This window comes from Temnothorax nylanderi, unplaced genomic scaffold (assembly GCF_030848795.1).
Source record: "Temnothorax nylanderi isolate EJ_2023f unplaced genomic scaffold, tnyl_v1.0 TNYL_tig0021_pilon, whole genome shotgun sequence".
NCBI lineage: Eukaryota > Metazoa > Arthropoda > Insecta > Hymenoptera > Formicidae > Temnothorax > Temnothorax nylanderi.
Genome location: NW_027249083.1, coordinates 1,437,305 through 1,454,235, shown reverse-complemented (window position 1 = coordinate 1,454,235; position 16,931 = coordinate 1,437,305). Strand labels below are relative to the sequence as shown.

The following is a 16,931-nucleotide window of genomic DNA, read 5'->3' as shown; positions in this document are numbered from 1 at the left end:
GTGACGCGTGAATGCACGTTGACGTAGAGGGATCCGGGGAGAGTAAAGGCAGGAAAAGGGGTGTACGAATTCGGAAGAGAGAAGGATAGGGCGGGCACTTTGTGTGTGTAAGGATAAGGAGGGTGCACAACTCAACGGTTTCGTCGGGCCGATTTCAAGTTAAACACTTGAATGGGAGATAGTGAGATGTAGAGCGCGAGATTTATGGGAAATAGCTCGGGATTTTTTGAGCAGGCGAGTACGAGAGATTCACATCTTTTTTCTCTCTACATCTTCCTCCCTCTCTCCAAAGGAAACCCCGATTCTTTCTCAAGCCACCGCTGCAAATAGAACAACCTCTCTCGGCTCGGCCGTTGCCGCCATCATCGGAATGTGTTTGATGTGTTTGATTTTGACTTTCGGTCTCGAGAGACGGCTCGAGTGGACGGTTGAGTACATTGACAGCGTCACAAATCCATCGGCGGTAGAAATTCGGCGTTCCCTATGAAGTCGAGTTCTTGTTCACGGCGGAATTCCCTTTTTCGAGACAAGCCGCCATTTAAAAACTCTACCGCGAAAACATTTATCATGCTGTAACAGCAAATTTGGAAAAATTTTTACATGATACATTATATTGTTATAGATAAATAAATTTGTTTCTAAAAAAGCAACACGACACAAATGCAATTCCCTATCATATACTCTTAAATTTCGGAGAGAGAAATGAGAGCAATAATGTTATGAGTGCTATATAAGACATTAGACGCAGAACAAACCCGTCTCTCGTTCGGTTTTTTTTTTTTCGTTTTTTTCCCCCTTTTTCTTTCTTTTCGCAAATGTTTCTGCAGTTTGCATAACTCGTTGGACTAAATCGTATGTCCGCTACTTTATCGCCTCTCGGAGACTGGTTTAGCTACCGTTCCTTCACGATCGTCGTTTTGCGCGCGGACTCGCGATTATGGCCATTAGAGGGATAAGAGAAGTCGGTATGATAATAAATACGATGAATAGCAGTGTATGAGCGTGTATTTGACAGTGTTTTTCTTTCTCGTATGGCGGCACACATTATTAGAATTCGCAGTACATATGCGATTTAAGTTGGAATGTTATATTATTGCTAGTTGCTGCCGGACGTGCTATGCTCGTTCGTAATAGGTTGCTGCACATCGTAAACAGGGCGAGTGTGTGCGTGTGTACCTGTATGTATGTACGTGAGAGCGCGTGGGTGTATGTGTGTGTACGTGTGTAGCTTTCGCGCTACAGCCGGGATGATTAACCGTCGCGCAGCGCGAAGGCGCGATCGAAACCGATCTAATTTCCCGTCCCGCGAGTGCGACGGTCGTTGAACGTCGGCCAGTTACGAAAGTGGCTCCCGGTCCTTCTCGTAGAAAAATCTCAGTTCGGCTGTGATTGGCCGTCGTCCAAAGCGCGACGCACCTGCAATAGCCCCCCCGATCTCCTCACCCTCTCTCGGAGTCATCCCATTCGGAAATGTGCACACGAGCACAGCACGGCCGAGGGTACATCGACACATCGATTTTAGTGGGTAAACGGGTGGGCCTCTATATTACAACGCGAATTACAGTGTAGAATATCATCATCGTCGTCGTTCGTTATACAACAATCATCGTAATAATTATTATCATCGTTTCATTGTTATCGAGCGTCATCGGGTGTGCCTAAGACAAGTCGGTATTAAATATCTTACAATACACATCTTTCATATATTTTTATTTATATATATAATATTTATATTTTATCTTTCTTTTTTTATTTAGTATGTATACTATCTATCTATAGGAGAGGGGAAAGGGATAGTCAGATTCATCTCTTGTGTTCTATTCGTTTCATCTGCCGTTTTTTTTTTGTTTTCGGGTTCGTCGATGGTTGAGAAAGTAAAAAAAAGGAAGGGGGAAGGGGGGGCTATAGGACGGGCGGTGATGGTCTCTGCTCGCAATCGAGTCACGCGGCGATGTGATAAGATGATCGCAACGTCATGTGACGCTAACGGAGTTTAAATGTACCGAACGAAAATTTCTCACCAATATAAAAATATACAAACTAGACGATATAACAAACAATCGACGAAATTTTCTTTTCGATCCCGAAAGTAATTTCCGAGCAATGGCTCGATTACGAGTAGTATTCGATGAGGTCGCGAGAGTGTGACGCTGGTCGGGAATCGCATGCGCGCTTTTCGTCTTCCTTTTTTTACACATAATACGTAGAACGACAGAGTCCAGTGACACATCTCGCTTTCGAGGAGACTCGCATACTCCATAAAAATTATTCTGTCATTTTTCCTCCGCATCGCGCCGTGAACGCCGGTGGTGATTCTTGCTACGTGACGCTATGCTTACACATACAAAACGAGTTGGTTAATTTTTTTTTTCTTTAGAGGCGGAGTTACAATACTCATATTACAATACAATACATATACACGTTAGATTAGTTATCTGTTATTAAATTATAAGCGTCGGATTTTATGCCTTTCTCATGGTCATCTGCTGGCGTTTAATTTCTGTTTACACGCGACATCTTATCGTGCTTAGCTTGCACTCGCCACGTGCCGATAACGAATCACCGAAAGAAGTCAAATTTTAACGTAATTAAACGACGGTTTGCGGGGTAAAAAGAGATAAGAATTTTCGTAGATTATATAAAAAGATTCCAAAAAAAAATATGTCCAATTTGTGTGAAATGCGTTACAAGACTAAATTTTTGATTCGTCGTACGAAACGTGACGTTACTACGTGCATATTGCTCCCTACATTTTTTAACACACATACAAACATCATCCGTAGGAATAAGCTTTCTTATGCACTGCCACTCGTATGCAATTAAATTAATCAGGTATTGAGTATTTTCAGACTTCGCGTAAAAAGCGTGAATTTTAATAATTTAAACGAGTGAAGGGACGCGGCGTAAAGAAAATATGTTTCTCAAGTAAATTTTAATTATTTAAAACGTTAATTAAAAATCTTAGAAATGGGCATGATTTGAATATTACTCTTTATTACAGCGATGGAGCGTGATGAAATATTAAACATAAATGTAACACACTATCTCTTTATGAAGGATTTGTAACGTTGAAAATGATTTTTTTAGAAAAAAGATATAAATAAGCTAAAACCCGATGAATTAATAATTAATGACATCGTATCGAATGGCCCGCAATTGTGACATGACGTTGCGCGAAATGATAATTAAGAAATGTGACTGATAGAGAGGGGAAGGGGATGGGGAAAAGGGTGAGCAATGAAAATGATGAAAAGAGAGCAGCGCATATCTTCATATACATATATATACGTACAAGGGTTTCTCTCGAAGGGTTTCCCGGGCTTTTCGGCTTTCGTAGTACCTAAACGTGATTTCAATAAATAAGCTACCTAGGGAGCGATTTCTTTCTTTCTTTTTTGGAAAGGGGGGGGGGAGAGAGGGGAAAAAGGGGGATAGGCGCTCCTTACGTGGCGAGTCTACGAAAATGAACCGCTCCGGGGTGCCATCCTTGTGCCTTGTGAAAAGTTAAAACGGCGAGAGGAGGTCGACACTCGAACTCGGAAAAAATAGAAGCGAAAAATAAGATTGCACAAGACGTTCCCCTCCTCGAGGAACTCGGCGCCCCCATCGGTCGTTCCCTTCGTCGAGTCGCCACCGCGTCATATATTCACGTACCTAGCCTAATAATACAGTCTGCGATAGCGTTCTAAGGATTAAGTTCATTAACGATAATGCATTTTATTACACGCACTCACACGCGTTTCGGAGGCGAAATACGTATGCACGCGGAATGCATACAAGTACAATATATACCCTCGCGTACGCGGACACGCAGTTCTAACCGATCGCCGTCGTTCGAATGCACGAAAGAAGAGAGGTGTCTCAGGGTAAAGATTTCATGTAAAATATTGTTTTAAAAAAATATTGCCGTCAAATTTCGTCGATGTCATCTTGTATTTGAGAGATAGAGGAACACAGACGAGCACTTGGAAAGAGTACAAAAATGAAAAACTACATTTTTATTCACTTGAAAAAGTATAGAAAAAATACTCTTTATCTCCGCGTCTCTGGCATCTTCGTAAGAATCCTCTCAAAAATTACATGTACAGCTCTTTTGCTGTATCGTTAGCGTAGAGAGCTCTTCTATAAATACAAAAGTAATTTGCCTTTCTTTTTTTTTCTTTGTTTAAATATATGGCACTTCCAGCCTTGTTTATATCAAGCCTTCAAATGTCCCGCATCTGAAACATTTTGTTCCTCCTATTTCAAAGTCACACAACGACATCGTATATTAATTTTCAAAGATACCGAATACGATCCCCGATACACGATCTGATCGGCGCAAACCGGAGAATTGTGAATTATCAAAGAAAAATCCCACCGAAGGACTTGTCGTCGGCTGTCGGACTCGGCACGTTCGTTAATCGATCGCGCCGCGCGAGTTTGTGCGTCGGCGGCGCGGTAAGGCCTGCGTGTACATCGCGAGCACGCACGTACGCACGCAGGCAGGCACGCACACATTATTCATACACGCGGGCAGGCAGGCAGGCACGCACGCACGCACGCTACGTTAGGCGGCGTAATTAGCACAGCGAGCGAGAGAGTCTTGCGCGGCGTGAGCTCTAACTGCGCAGGCGAGCGTAAAGAGCAGGCGACGGTACGAGCGTACGAGCGACGTGACAAATATTTCCTCGCTGGACCAGCGCCGACAGCGTTCCCGCTTTATAATTCGTCGAGGAACGAAATTCTGACGATTGTATATTGATCGTGATTTTCGTTACCGATACGTTACGACCTGGTAACACGTCATTTTGTTACCGAAAAGCGCTTGATCGACTCGAATGGATGAATATTAGACGCTTGTTTGTGTATAACACAAACAAATTTGTCAATTTATTGCGTTTATTTTTATTGCTAAAATACGATATTGCATTGAGATTTCATCGTAGGAACAAGCAAGAGACATTTTTTCTAAAATATGCCTGATGATGCACCTTGATTGAATTTTTTATATAAACTTTGTTTAAGTGAATTATATTAATATCTCGAAATTGTACTAGAGTAATTTTGTATTTCGCGATATATCCGAAAGACGGATGATTTCTGTCGGGCAAATTGGGAAACACGTGTCCATCGACGTGCGCCGTCCACGCGTCTCTTTGCGCTATCATCGCGGGCCGGTGACCGCACTCGAAGCACAGTAGCCGTTCGGTTACGCTACGATTTCTACGCAATGTGAATTCCTTTCTGTTCGCGTCGCCACACGATCGACCGGGCGATAACAAGCCTGGAATGAATTTACATGGCCGGCGCGGTATCGCACGTTTACCGCGACGCACGGCATCGAAAAAATAAAGGTGTTTTCTCTACTAATTGGCCACGCTTCGTCACGAGACTAAGAGAAAAGAAAATAGATACAGATAGATAGAGAGTGAGTAAAAAAGAAACAGACAGAGAGAGAGAGAGAGAGAGAGAGATAGATAGATAGATAGAGATAACGAGAGCGATTCGTCGCGCGCGAATTAAAAGCCACGAGGAATCAACGATTAGAAAGAAAACGCTCTTATACGTTACGAGGTACATACTTGCCTGAAGGGGGTCAGTCGGGGCAAGTGTAAATCGAACTTAACCACGTGAAATTGAGATAGCTTCGTTCGCGGCGGAAGTCCTCCGCCGATCTGGACGCTAAATCTTGACGACGGCACCCGTCTCCGCCGGCGGGAACGTTTGCTTCGGCTCCCGATGCGGGCGGAAACGGAAACTAAACGGGCGCAGCTTTAAGGGGCGCGCGCGCGCGCGCGTGTGTGGTGTGTGTGTGTGTGTGTGTGTGTGTATGTGTGTGTGTGTGAGTGGTGGTGCTCGGAACGAGCCGCGCCCGCGCTCTTGATTCGCCGACCGATCGAACGGAATACGTGGTGCTTCGAGTCGCGAACACATGAGGCGCCGACATTTAAAGTGGGCTCCTGAACATCCCGACCGTGCGAATCCACCAGCGTATTTGGCAGTTCTGATCTCTCAGGTTTTCTCACGGGGTACGGAGGAGGCAGTCTTGATCGGCGAGCTCGCACGCGGCTCAATACTTGCTGGCCTCGACGAGGAGGCGGCTCTCGTGCCGTCTCCGGGGTCCCGAGTCCCCGCCGCCGTCCTGCCGCATCTTCCAGCGATTCGAGTGCCGATGGCGATGCGTGGACGTGTGGACGTGCTCCCTCGCGCTGTCGGCCTGCAACAGGGAGTTCTTCGTGGCCCTCATCACCGGCGACGGTTTCCTCGAGACGACGTACGGCTCCCGCGGCTCCATACCGCCCATCTCCGCGTTCACCAGACTATTGTGGTGGTTTATGTCCGCGTGAGGGTTATACTTGATGAAGTTGAAGCACTCCTGCCTGCCGTGGGGATTCTTCATCGGCTTGCCGAACTTGTTGAAGCCGATGTAACGCGTCCCGTCGACGGCGCTCCTGTACCTCAGATAGGAGCCGTTGTATACCTCGTAAAACTGGCACATCGGTCCCTTCTGTTTCTTCGGCTGCAAATAAATAGTCCACGGTTCACGATATACTATCCCGCTATTTCGACATTAACCCTTTGCAGCCCGAAATAATATCACAAATGGATTGAATATTTCGTTTTTTTTTACATTAGCAATTAAATATTTTGTTGACAAAATTCATAATTACTGTAAATATTACAATGCAAGATATATAAGACTGCAAAAGATTAAAAATGTCCATACAAATCTTTTGACTATATGACTGAATGACGTTTTTTTTTTAGAAATCACAATCTTGGTAAATAGCTTGAAATACGGAATTCTAAATATGGAAATTGTGCGTAATTTAAAAAATAAATAATAATTAAAAAGTAATCTAGATTTTAGCAAACTGGGTGGTACTTAACGTACGATATATCAAGTAAAATTGAAGCTTGTAATGTACATTCTAAACGTTGAAGCCTTAAATCATCAAAGTACTAATAATCCAATTTGTAAATTATAGCCCCGCGCGTAGGTGATGAATAGAAATTTACGGACAATACAATACGAGGCGTTTACCGGCGCGTGTAAATCTACTCGCGCTCACTTAAGATGATGAAACATGTCTACTAATTGGTAGGCGAGTAATTACCAGGCCGACGAGTTTCCACCGCTTATTGAAGCAAATGTATCGTTGGCTCTTCTCCGCAAAGATGTACAGCTTCCTACTGAAATCTTCCGATTGTGTGGTGAGCTTCTCTGTAACATAAAAAGAAACGGGAAACCTCATTATACGTTTGAACTGTCATAATAGTACAGCCATCAATTATATTATACAAAAGATTACTCTTATCAGTAAAATGTAGCAAACGGTTTTATAAAACCATTTCTAAAATTATTCCTTTCCGAGAAAGAGGAAGTAGTTGCAACTTCGCGTAAAATAATATATGCATTGTAGATGCAAGAGAATAACGTCGGAAGAACGTCGGAGAGAGACCTCGAGAAACTCTCGCAGTTTCTACCAACGCGGAGCTTCGATCCCGGAGGACAGGCGACAGGATGCACAAAGCGAACCGTTTTGTGCTTCGGTATGCGCGCTGGCATATTTCCGAGAAGAGACCTCGTCGAGGTTTATGGCGCGAGTTGTACCTACAACGACGCTCTCGGGCCCCTCTCTACCAGGCGCTCTCTTCGGCACCGGCAGAAAAGAAGAAAAGACTCGGCTAAGCCTACCGCCGAGGCTAGTTGGTGCTAATGAAGGAGGCACAGACCGTCCGGTGTATGCTTTGCCACTTAGCGGATCCTGTCGTGCCTCGACCCCGAAGTGCACGTTGCACCGTGCAGCCGGTGCAGCGCCGTCTCTCTATCTTTCTCCTTCTGTCTCTCCGTTTCCCTTTATTCTTCCTACTCCGGTGTTATGAAATTTCGTCGAGTGAGAAGCAGGCACCCTTTGTCCGTCGAATGGGAAAAAAAAGGGACCGACCAGGTACAGGTGCGCGCGCGCGACGGACGTCTCTTCTCTTTTTCTCTTTATTTCTGAAGCGAGAAATATCTATCGATGTGCTCGTTGCTGTAACGCATTAGCAGAACTGGGTCAGAAGCGCGATATGTTAAGTTAAAATATCATTAACTTCAAGTTTACATTAAGTCCTCCTTTTTCATTCCCTCCATTTACGAAAAGGAAGATGTTAATGATGCAATAATCTTATATCCTTCATTTCGCGTGTAACATAAATTTGCCATTTTATAACTATCTTTGAAACCGTTCTTTCGCGTCGGTCACATTAAAATCAAAAATAGTTCATAATGTTTTAAGAAACCGTTTCGCTTCGACATATGGTACGAACCATAATGAGAAAAGGATCGAAAGGCAAAAGTTTTGTCCTCTCGCTGATAGGTTTGTCTAGAGCCGATCGCAATGTTTCTCGGAAACTTTGTGACGGAAGGCGCAATCTTAAGACCGAGTGTTTGCCCATGGGTTAGTAGTGCGGCATGAGTTCCAGTAGTATAGAGAAAATAAAGGAGGCGAGTCTGCAGGGTGGCCCATTTGCCGTGGAGCCTCGTTAAATTCAAGTGGTTCTCGTCGGATTCCCTTCCAACATCGAAATCAAGAATGTCCCCGAACTGCCTCGTAAAGCCCTTCTTCAGCTCCGTCTAATTCTTCCTCTCTCTCTCCCTCTTCCTCCGTTCTCTTACTTGCACCTCTTTCCCTTGTCGCCTTCCACGGGTCTTCGCAGACGAAAAAAAAAGTGAGAAGCAGAGAACTTAATCTGAAACTGCTATCTCACTAGCCTATGGTGTGCAGTCTGCGCCAATTAATTGCGCCACTTACGCTAATTAATTGGATTTAGCTCGCAATGGGATGTCGATTCCGATAGTATCGTTAAAGGGAAACCATTGTTTTTATTTATCATTTGACTCGAAAGAGTCCCTGTGAGAAATACCTACATGATTACGCACCCTTTAACGTGACGATCGATAGATTTTATGAATATTGATGTACTAATTTGTAAATAGTAATTGAGAGGTACATTTCAAGAGCACTTGTAATTGAATAATTAGTCATAAATTACGCAATCACTTTGCAATTTAAATAAGCGATAAGTGCACAACAAAGTAAACAGCGTTTCTCGAATAGTATTATCTTGCATAAAAATAACTGGACTAGATCACAAAACTTCATCATAAAAATTTTTATATATTTTGCTACTCGATAAAAAAATTGTATAAAATTCGAAGAAAATTGTATAAAAGCTCAATTAATAAATCTTCAACAACAAAAGATTATAAATCACTTTTTCAAGCAATCCATCAATTACATGATACAGATGCTGCACTTAATAATTTTAATGCATCAGATACTTGATCAGAAAATTGTAATCTCTCCAGCCGATCAGTTGCGATCAATCAATCGGTAATTAATTGGCGAAAATAAAGCCTCGAAATTATTTTTATCATCATCATGAAAACAAATATGATTTTATACAAATACCGATAAAGTTGATAACAGACGTCAACAACTTCGTTTTTTGAGAATCAGCTAACCGTGGACAGTTTGTCGATTAATAAACGGTAAAATGTTTCACGAAGCGGTTAGTGTTATGATGAAAACCAGTTTGAAACACATAGCTTCGCTATCTTAATACGAACTTTATCAGAAATATTGAGGGAGCTGTACGAGATATGGAAATTTGAGCGTAGCGAAACTAGCGTATCGATAATGAGACACTGAATGTGCGTTACATGATAATATAAGTATCGCAGTGGTCTCGCAAATAAGTCAGAAACTATCGAGCACGGAGTCGATGGTCCCTTCCTTCCGGTTTGTGACACCGGAATTTTAAGTATGCGCCGCGCAATATCTGCGGTATACACAATGGCGGAAAAAGATACGATGATAACAACCCGAGCGATGTTACCCGCGCGTTTCACAAAGTCCTCTATACGTGTTTGTTCGCTCCAGTTACCCATTACCGAACTTTCACATTTCCGGTACCTCGTCGCCGTCGACATCGTCGGCGACCGAAGCAATCGCGGCGAAACTCCGTCCGTCGCTCCGTCTCGAAGCGATGGTTATCGTTATCAAAGAAAGGAAGTGAGGCCGGCGCGCCATTTCGAGTGCTGACGCGTTTGTTAGTAAGTTGCCAGACGCGCGGAGTTTCGAGACAGCCGTCTACGGCGCGTTGATTTCAATCTTCCATTTGACGGATCTCCTCGGACGATGAATCTTCTCTCCCCCCCTCCCCCCGAGTGCTAGAGAGTGTGCCGGACGCAATAAGCATCTTGATATCAACGGAAATACTTCGTGAAATCGAGGAAGCGTTTCTGTGATGAAATATAATAAAGTACTCGTCAAAACGAATTATTCTGCACGATTCTGCGAGTTTTCAAACTCTATGACCGAATTAAGAAGATAAAAAGTAACAAGAAGAAGAAATTAAAAGTGCAATTACAAAGCAAAATTAATTATTTTTATAACGAATACTATTTGCAAAATACAAAATTCTGGAGCTTTACACGTAAGAAGTATTCCGATGCCTATCCGCAATCGATCGATTCGGCAAGATGTAATATATCTTGCCGAAAAAAGGTGCGACATCGGAATTTATTCATGACGCACTCGCAAGCTCGGCGGCGCGTATGAGGATGAAGAGAAGAAGCCACTAAATTTTTCGCTTCAAACCTCTGTCTTCTCTCCCTCAACTTCCCCCTACCCCTGGCCCATCGGCACGTCGCCCTCGCTCTGGTTCCCTCTGATCGGAGCCGCCGCGAGATTAGAGGCTGCCAAATGAATTAAAAGCCAATTTTAATCAAAAGCGGGCACCGGCTTTTAGGCACGATTACTCCGGATAATAACTGGTAGGATGGGCCTGCGCGTAAGAGGAAAAGAGCAAGGTAGAGGGAGAGAAGAATGGATCCCATATATTACTTCTACGTGCTCCTCGCGATATAGGAACCAATTCGCCGCTCGTTACAGGTTCGCAACTACCCGCATTTTTCTATCGCGCGTCGAAGCAAACTACTTAAACGGTTTTATCTCGCGATTGAGCCTCGCGATGCAACCTGAAAAAATTGATATCAGACTTAGGGATATATTCGCTTAACTTGGAGAAACGGAGAAAAGGAAATTACACGCGATTACCACCGCGGCAAGAAGCATCGATATGGCCATTAACTGTTGATGTAATGCCGGCCTTGGTACAAAGGTGAGACGACGCGTCGGACCGAGAACCACTGGGGCGCTACAATTTCGCGGCGTCGGCGTCGGCGTTATGAAAGCTATAATACAACGCGCGAGGGAGAGATGGCCGGGTACCGACCGTGTAAAGCGCAAGAAAAAGTCAAAAGGGAAAGGCAAGAGAGAACACGGCGTATAGACGCGCAGCTCTCTCTCTCTCTCTCTCTCGTTATGAGCGCGCGCGGTATAATAGCGAACCTGTCATTAACACCTAAACGCACGATTGGCCGATGCGCGAGGATGCGTCCTCTCCTCGACGATGCACAGTAGACGAGCATCGGTGCATCAAGACGGACAGGAATGCAACGTGAGGTATTACGGGATGGATCAAAGGTGCGACAGGTGAAGGTCTGGTTTATCGGGCTGACGCGGTAATCACAGCCCACCGCGACTCGAATAATTAAATTCCAGTCCGGGCGATCGCGGTGCTGCTGCCGGCGCAACCGATTCCCCGCTCGTAATACGCCCCGTTCAAATCTCTATCGCTTTCCCCCCCCCCCTTTCCGTCGTGTCGAAATTCGCGCGGGTGTCAGCCCGAAGGACACCCAATTCCGGGACATCAAACGTCAGACGGGACGCTTCGCGAGGTGTTTGGGGGGATCATTTAAGCGCGGTAAGTATGTCGCGTCACGGTAATTATAAGTATAGCGTGTCATGTCGATCGCATCTGTGTTTGCTCTCGGCGTACGAGTAACGAAAAGTCGATAATTATTATTTACCTTGATTGTGGATAATAGTTATTATCGTGTCATTAACTGACGCGCACTTGAATTATGACTTATCATTCCGGATTGGCTTAGTTCCCTCTCGTTCAACGTTCCCGTGTGTCTTCTTGTACACTTCTAATATTATTCTAGGTACTTAAATCACAATTTAATATATTAAGTACATCATATTAATGCAATGATTTAATTAATAGATGCGTTAAACGTTAAAAAAATAATACTTTATAATTACGTAATTCTTTTTATTATTTACTAGTATCGATACGTAACGATGCTAACGGAAAATCACTATTGTGCATGAGATGGCATGCCTCCGTACGTTGTACGATTTTAATTTTGTTTAATATATTAATGGAATTTTTACAATATGATAATTTATCTGATATTTAATAGAAAACAGACATCAGCTGGTATTCAACAACAATTCGTTGCGCGACAACGAAGCTTCAGAAGACTTCAGACTTCCAAAGATCTGTCATGGCGCATTCTTCCTCGAAGTCTGGTACATGGCTCCTCAAGGACTCTCTCACAGTGTCTCAATCCCCCCGTGCAGCAGCACACGCCGCGCCGTTCCAAGTCGCGAGAGGGGCTTGAGTAATCGCTGGTCAGGAGAGGCTCGTTGTCGGCAGTTGAGTGCCGTGAGAGGTGAGAGAGCAGAGTAACAGAGGGAAAAGGTGGAGGCAAAAAAAAGCAAGAAGGCAGGAGGAGGCAAGAGGGGGCAGGAGATGGAGGAGGAGGAGGAGGAGGAGGAGGAGGAGGAGGAGGTACGCAAAGGTGATGGATCTCGGGGAGGTGCAGACGCGACGCGCAGCGTGCGGCGCGAAAACTGGCTCCTCTGTTTGCACAAGCGAGCGCCTTCTTCCCTCCTTTCGAACCTTCCTTTCGTCCCCTACCTCGCCGGCAATCGTCTCAAGAGGAACCGCCTCGTACTCGCGCCGCGTGTAGGGCGGACAGCCCGTTCGCTCGTTTCGTCCGAGATATCACGCGCAAAGTTTTCGCGGACTCGCGAAATTGCGAGAACAACCGCCGCGAGAGGAGCATTTTGGCACTGAGGGAAATCGTATGGAAGTTAATGAAACTTAAACTATGATATAGAGTTTCCTAGTATATTTTAGCGGCTCTTTACAAAATCTCGTACTGGCAAAATTTGACAATAGAACCATATTGCGCTGCGTGAAATAAAGAAAGAATTCATACGCGAATTAAATTCGTTTTATTGCACAAATATGTGTGAAAAATAATAATTATATAAAGTTAAAGAGCTTTCAGTTTTCAATTCTTCAGATATTAATAACTTCAGATCCCAAAACCTCATTAGCCACCTCCGTTTGAAAAGAGTCGACTTTGGACTGTTATTAGGGTCATCGGCAAATTAACGTGAACGAACGAGTTGTGCGAGAGAAACAAGAAAGAGGCGTTTATTCATCATAATTCTGTGTCAGCGATTTGCGCGGTTTAACCGGACATTAACCAGGGACAAATGTTTAACAAACGTTTAATAAATACATCATCAACATCATAACATCCTGTTCATAAACAAGCGTTGCTTTCATGGCGGATTTATGTGTAAGGAGATAAAATACAGGTGGAAGATAAGCGAGCACTTATGTAAATGTCCCGTATATTTTATTGAATATCTCCTTTCAACCTTTCGAAAAATAAGGATAAATTCTTTTATTTCTGAACAATCCGCTCGTAAAACCGATTCCAATAAATAGAAATTCGGGCGAGATACATTCCGTGCACGATAAAGCAAACGACGAGAGTGTCTAGCCGAAAACAATCAAGACGGGATAAAAGTACGTCGTAATTCATCGAGACTCCTCAGTGGCCGTCTTCTTTTACTCCTTTTATTTCTTCCACGATATTTGTGCGTCCGACGCACTGTTCGCGGAAATAGGACTGCAATTATTAGTTCGTAAAAATGGAAATTCATCCCGGAAGACCTTGCCGTAGAGACATTCGATAGCGAAAACGAGAGAGATAAGGTTCCTGACCTACCGAGGTCGATCGATAAGAATCACAATAAATTAAATTCTTTACTGCATCGTACCCGGATAAAAATCCTTTTCTTGTGGACAAAACTGTCTATCGAAATGATAAAGAAATGCTAACTCGATTCGATTAACATATTTAATTATCTCATTCTAGATAGTCTTATTATACTACGAGTACCATAGGATCTCTTTCACTTTAGAGATAATTAGTATGCAAATCATATGTAAAACATATAGAGAATGTTTAATGATCAATTGACATTATAATTAATAAATTTTGTATTATCTTAAGCTAAGTATTCGCAAGTTTCACAGCTGTGATAAGAGAAATCTTTCGTAAAGAGAAATTTATTTTAATGATTTAACCACATTTCAAGAATGTATCTTTTTATTATAAAATGTAAAGAAATTATGGAAATATAATGGATACAAAAATATCTTGAATTATTTCCGCAAAATTTGGAAGATATTTCGGAAGAAAAACAACAAAGTATTATAACAGCCACAAAATAGTAGGTACTCTTCATTAAAACAAATGTTTTATCTATCGCATCTAAATTATATTAGCAACAAGTGAGGCATAATGATTTTTGCGGTCTTACTTACGGTAGGGTGCATTGTGATCGTCGCGTCCCATGGCTTTGATCGAGCGGCCTATTACGGTAACATTGCCGCTGCTGCACGTCGAGTAGAGACTCACGGAGCGCACCATCGCCGGCACCGCCCCGCACATCACCACCTGCAATTAGAAAAGCCTCCCGTATATTCCAAAATTTCTTAGCCACGCCAATAGAGAAATTGGCAAGTTGCTTTATAAGATGCTGAAATAATCTCTTTAAACGAATCGCAAATCGAGACGCTCCAGAAGAAAAAAATTAGCAAATGACTTCAACAGCAGTGCTTCTAATGTCTCAAATCAAATCAATTTTACAATTTATATAAAATCCAAGATTTATAAATATTCAAAATGTCCGTTTTATGTGGTAGTGTTTCTTCAGTCAGGAATTACATTACATTTTATTTGCGATATTTAATTATTCGCTGGCATATTACATTAAATAAAAGTGAGAGGTACAAAATGTACAAGCATGAAGAGATTATAAAGAGGAAAAAAAGCAACTCGGTCCAAAATTAGAATCGCGCTTTATATTATCCGTCGCGAATTATCTGATAGTTTATCTCTCGTTGAATATAACGACAAAGCTGGCGGGATAAGAATTCGCGTGGCATGTTTTCAGAACAACGACCGAACGGAGAGTCGTTAAGAACGTCGAAATTCTTCCACGGCCGCTTGAGAAGAACGCTTTTACGGTCGGTTCACATATCACGACATCGAGTCATTCCTTGATCCGCCCGCGCGGATAAAAATGCGCCGTGTCGGACGAAGACGGAGAGTCGTCGTGCGGGCCACTCGGAGGTGATGGTGTACGCTGATGGCAGAGATCTCGTTAACGAGCGGACACGAGCCATCCATTAATAGTCGCCGAAACTGGCGTTTCGTTTATATCAAAAGTGGCGCCGACAATGCCATGATAGCCGATGCAACGAGCGTTAATCCGACAAATATCGAAGTAGAAAGCTTACACCACGATCGAACAATCACGATACTCGAATGACGCATGAATCTGCATATATAATAGACGTGACATTAGGAACGTTGATATCGTAAGTATGTATGACGCGTTTCTCCTAATATAAGTTATAATTTTGTACGGAATTCGTTAATATGTATAAACAACTAAATTATGATATTAAATTGTATGCAACACGTCCTTGCAGGTTTAAATGTCAGGCTTAAATGTCAATATTTCTATAAATTGATTACTCTTGATGCTCACGCATTTTTCGCGCATTACGCGTCAGAATCAATGCTATACACGTTTACTTTAGAATTTATCACAAGGAAATCCCGCTGTGGTATAACACCGCCGTGATAGTGAACGTACATACAGCGACGAACAGTAATATGTGCGAACGGGAAGAGCAATTAAATTCGCATTGCAGGATTTTATTGCAGTTCCCTGATTCTGTAACACGAGCCTTTTAATACGTGAGATGGTAGATCGTATTTACGTATATAGCCCAAGAGACGAATAGAGTTGGTAGCACCGTTGATAGCTTCTCTATAGTTTAACATACAAAGTTAAGTAGATCATATATACTTTCGCAGAAATTGTTTATGACGTTGTCGCACGCAACAAATTCTATATTGAATTCTGTGTTGAAAATGTATGCAGTATAATCGCGCTTGTCCGCGACGCGCCGCGTATAAAAATTCGACACGCTAATTGATTCCGCATCATCACCATGATATTCGCATTATCATTTAATCGGCAGGACTTTCAAACAATAAGGAAACGAGCGAGCGAATGATGACAATTGTCAGCACAAATAGCTCCTCGCAGTTTTATATTGGCTGTTCATTAAATTCTCACCTAACAAACGTATCGTCAAGGCGATAGCCTCGGGATACGCTCGTCGCGATTTGCCACATGCGGTTACTCCAACCGGCGACGTCTAAATTTATCGCTCGCGATTAAGCCGACCATCTATTTAATTATTTATTGGACCAGCGAACCGTTTACTGCACCGCTCAAGACCGGTATCGAGGATACATAAATCTCATTTAAATACGATTCGAGTCTCCGCTCGATGAGACTGTCGCGCGAATTGTCCTTATCATCTTGGGAAGTCGAGCATAGATCTTCATCAATTTCGAAAGCGTAATAAATGACGAGTGCCATGCGAGCCCAATCTCTACGATATACTCAATGATTCATATTGTATGATATTTAAGTTTAAAAAACATTTTGTCAGTGACGAAAATTATTTTGTTATCAAATCGAGATTATCATAATTTAACAATCTAGGTTTTTTACTAATCAATAATCGAATAAATTACTTTTAGTGCATTAATATCCAAATGTGGCTAACCAGTTTATTTATTAACAATTTAATAAACTAAAAATTGATAAGTTAAAGTATGTTAAAGTATACGTTCAAGTATATATTGTAACATATAG

General features: G+C 42.8%; 1 protein-coding gene across 12 annotated transcripts in view; it reads right to left on the bottom strand.

The window, feature by feature from the left end:
• Positions 1-987: 987 nt before the first annotated feature.
• The window catches only part of LOC139769296 (fibroblast growth factor 18), a 131,147-nt gene continuing 115,203 nt past the window's right edge, over positions 988-16,931 (bottom strand). For all 12 annotated transcript variants that reach the window (XM_071700237.1, XM_071700234.1, XM_071700229.1 and 9 more), the window contains 3 exons: positions 14,515-14,647; positions 7,101-7,207; positions 988-6,502 (listed from right to left, as the gene is read on the bottom strand). In XM_071700237.1, coding sequence (XP_071556338.1) covers positions 6,053-6,502; positions 7,101-7,207; positions 14,515-14,647 — 690 coding nt within the window. In that variant the 3' untranslated portion in view covers positions 988-6,052. The remainder of the gene's footprint in view (positions 6,503-7,100; positions 7,208-14,514; positions 14,648-16,931) is intronic.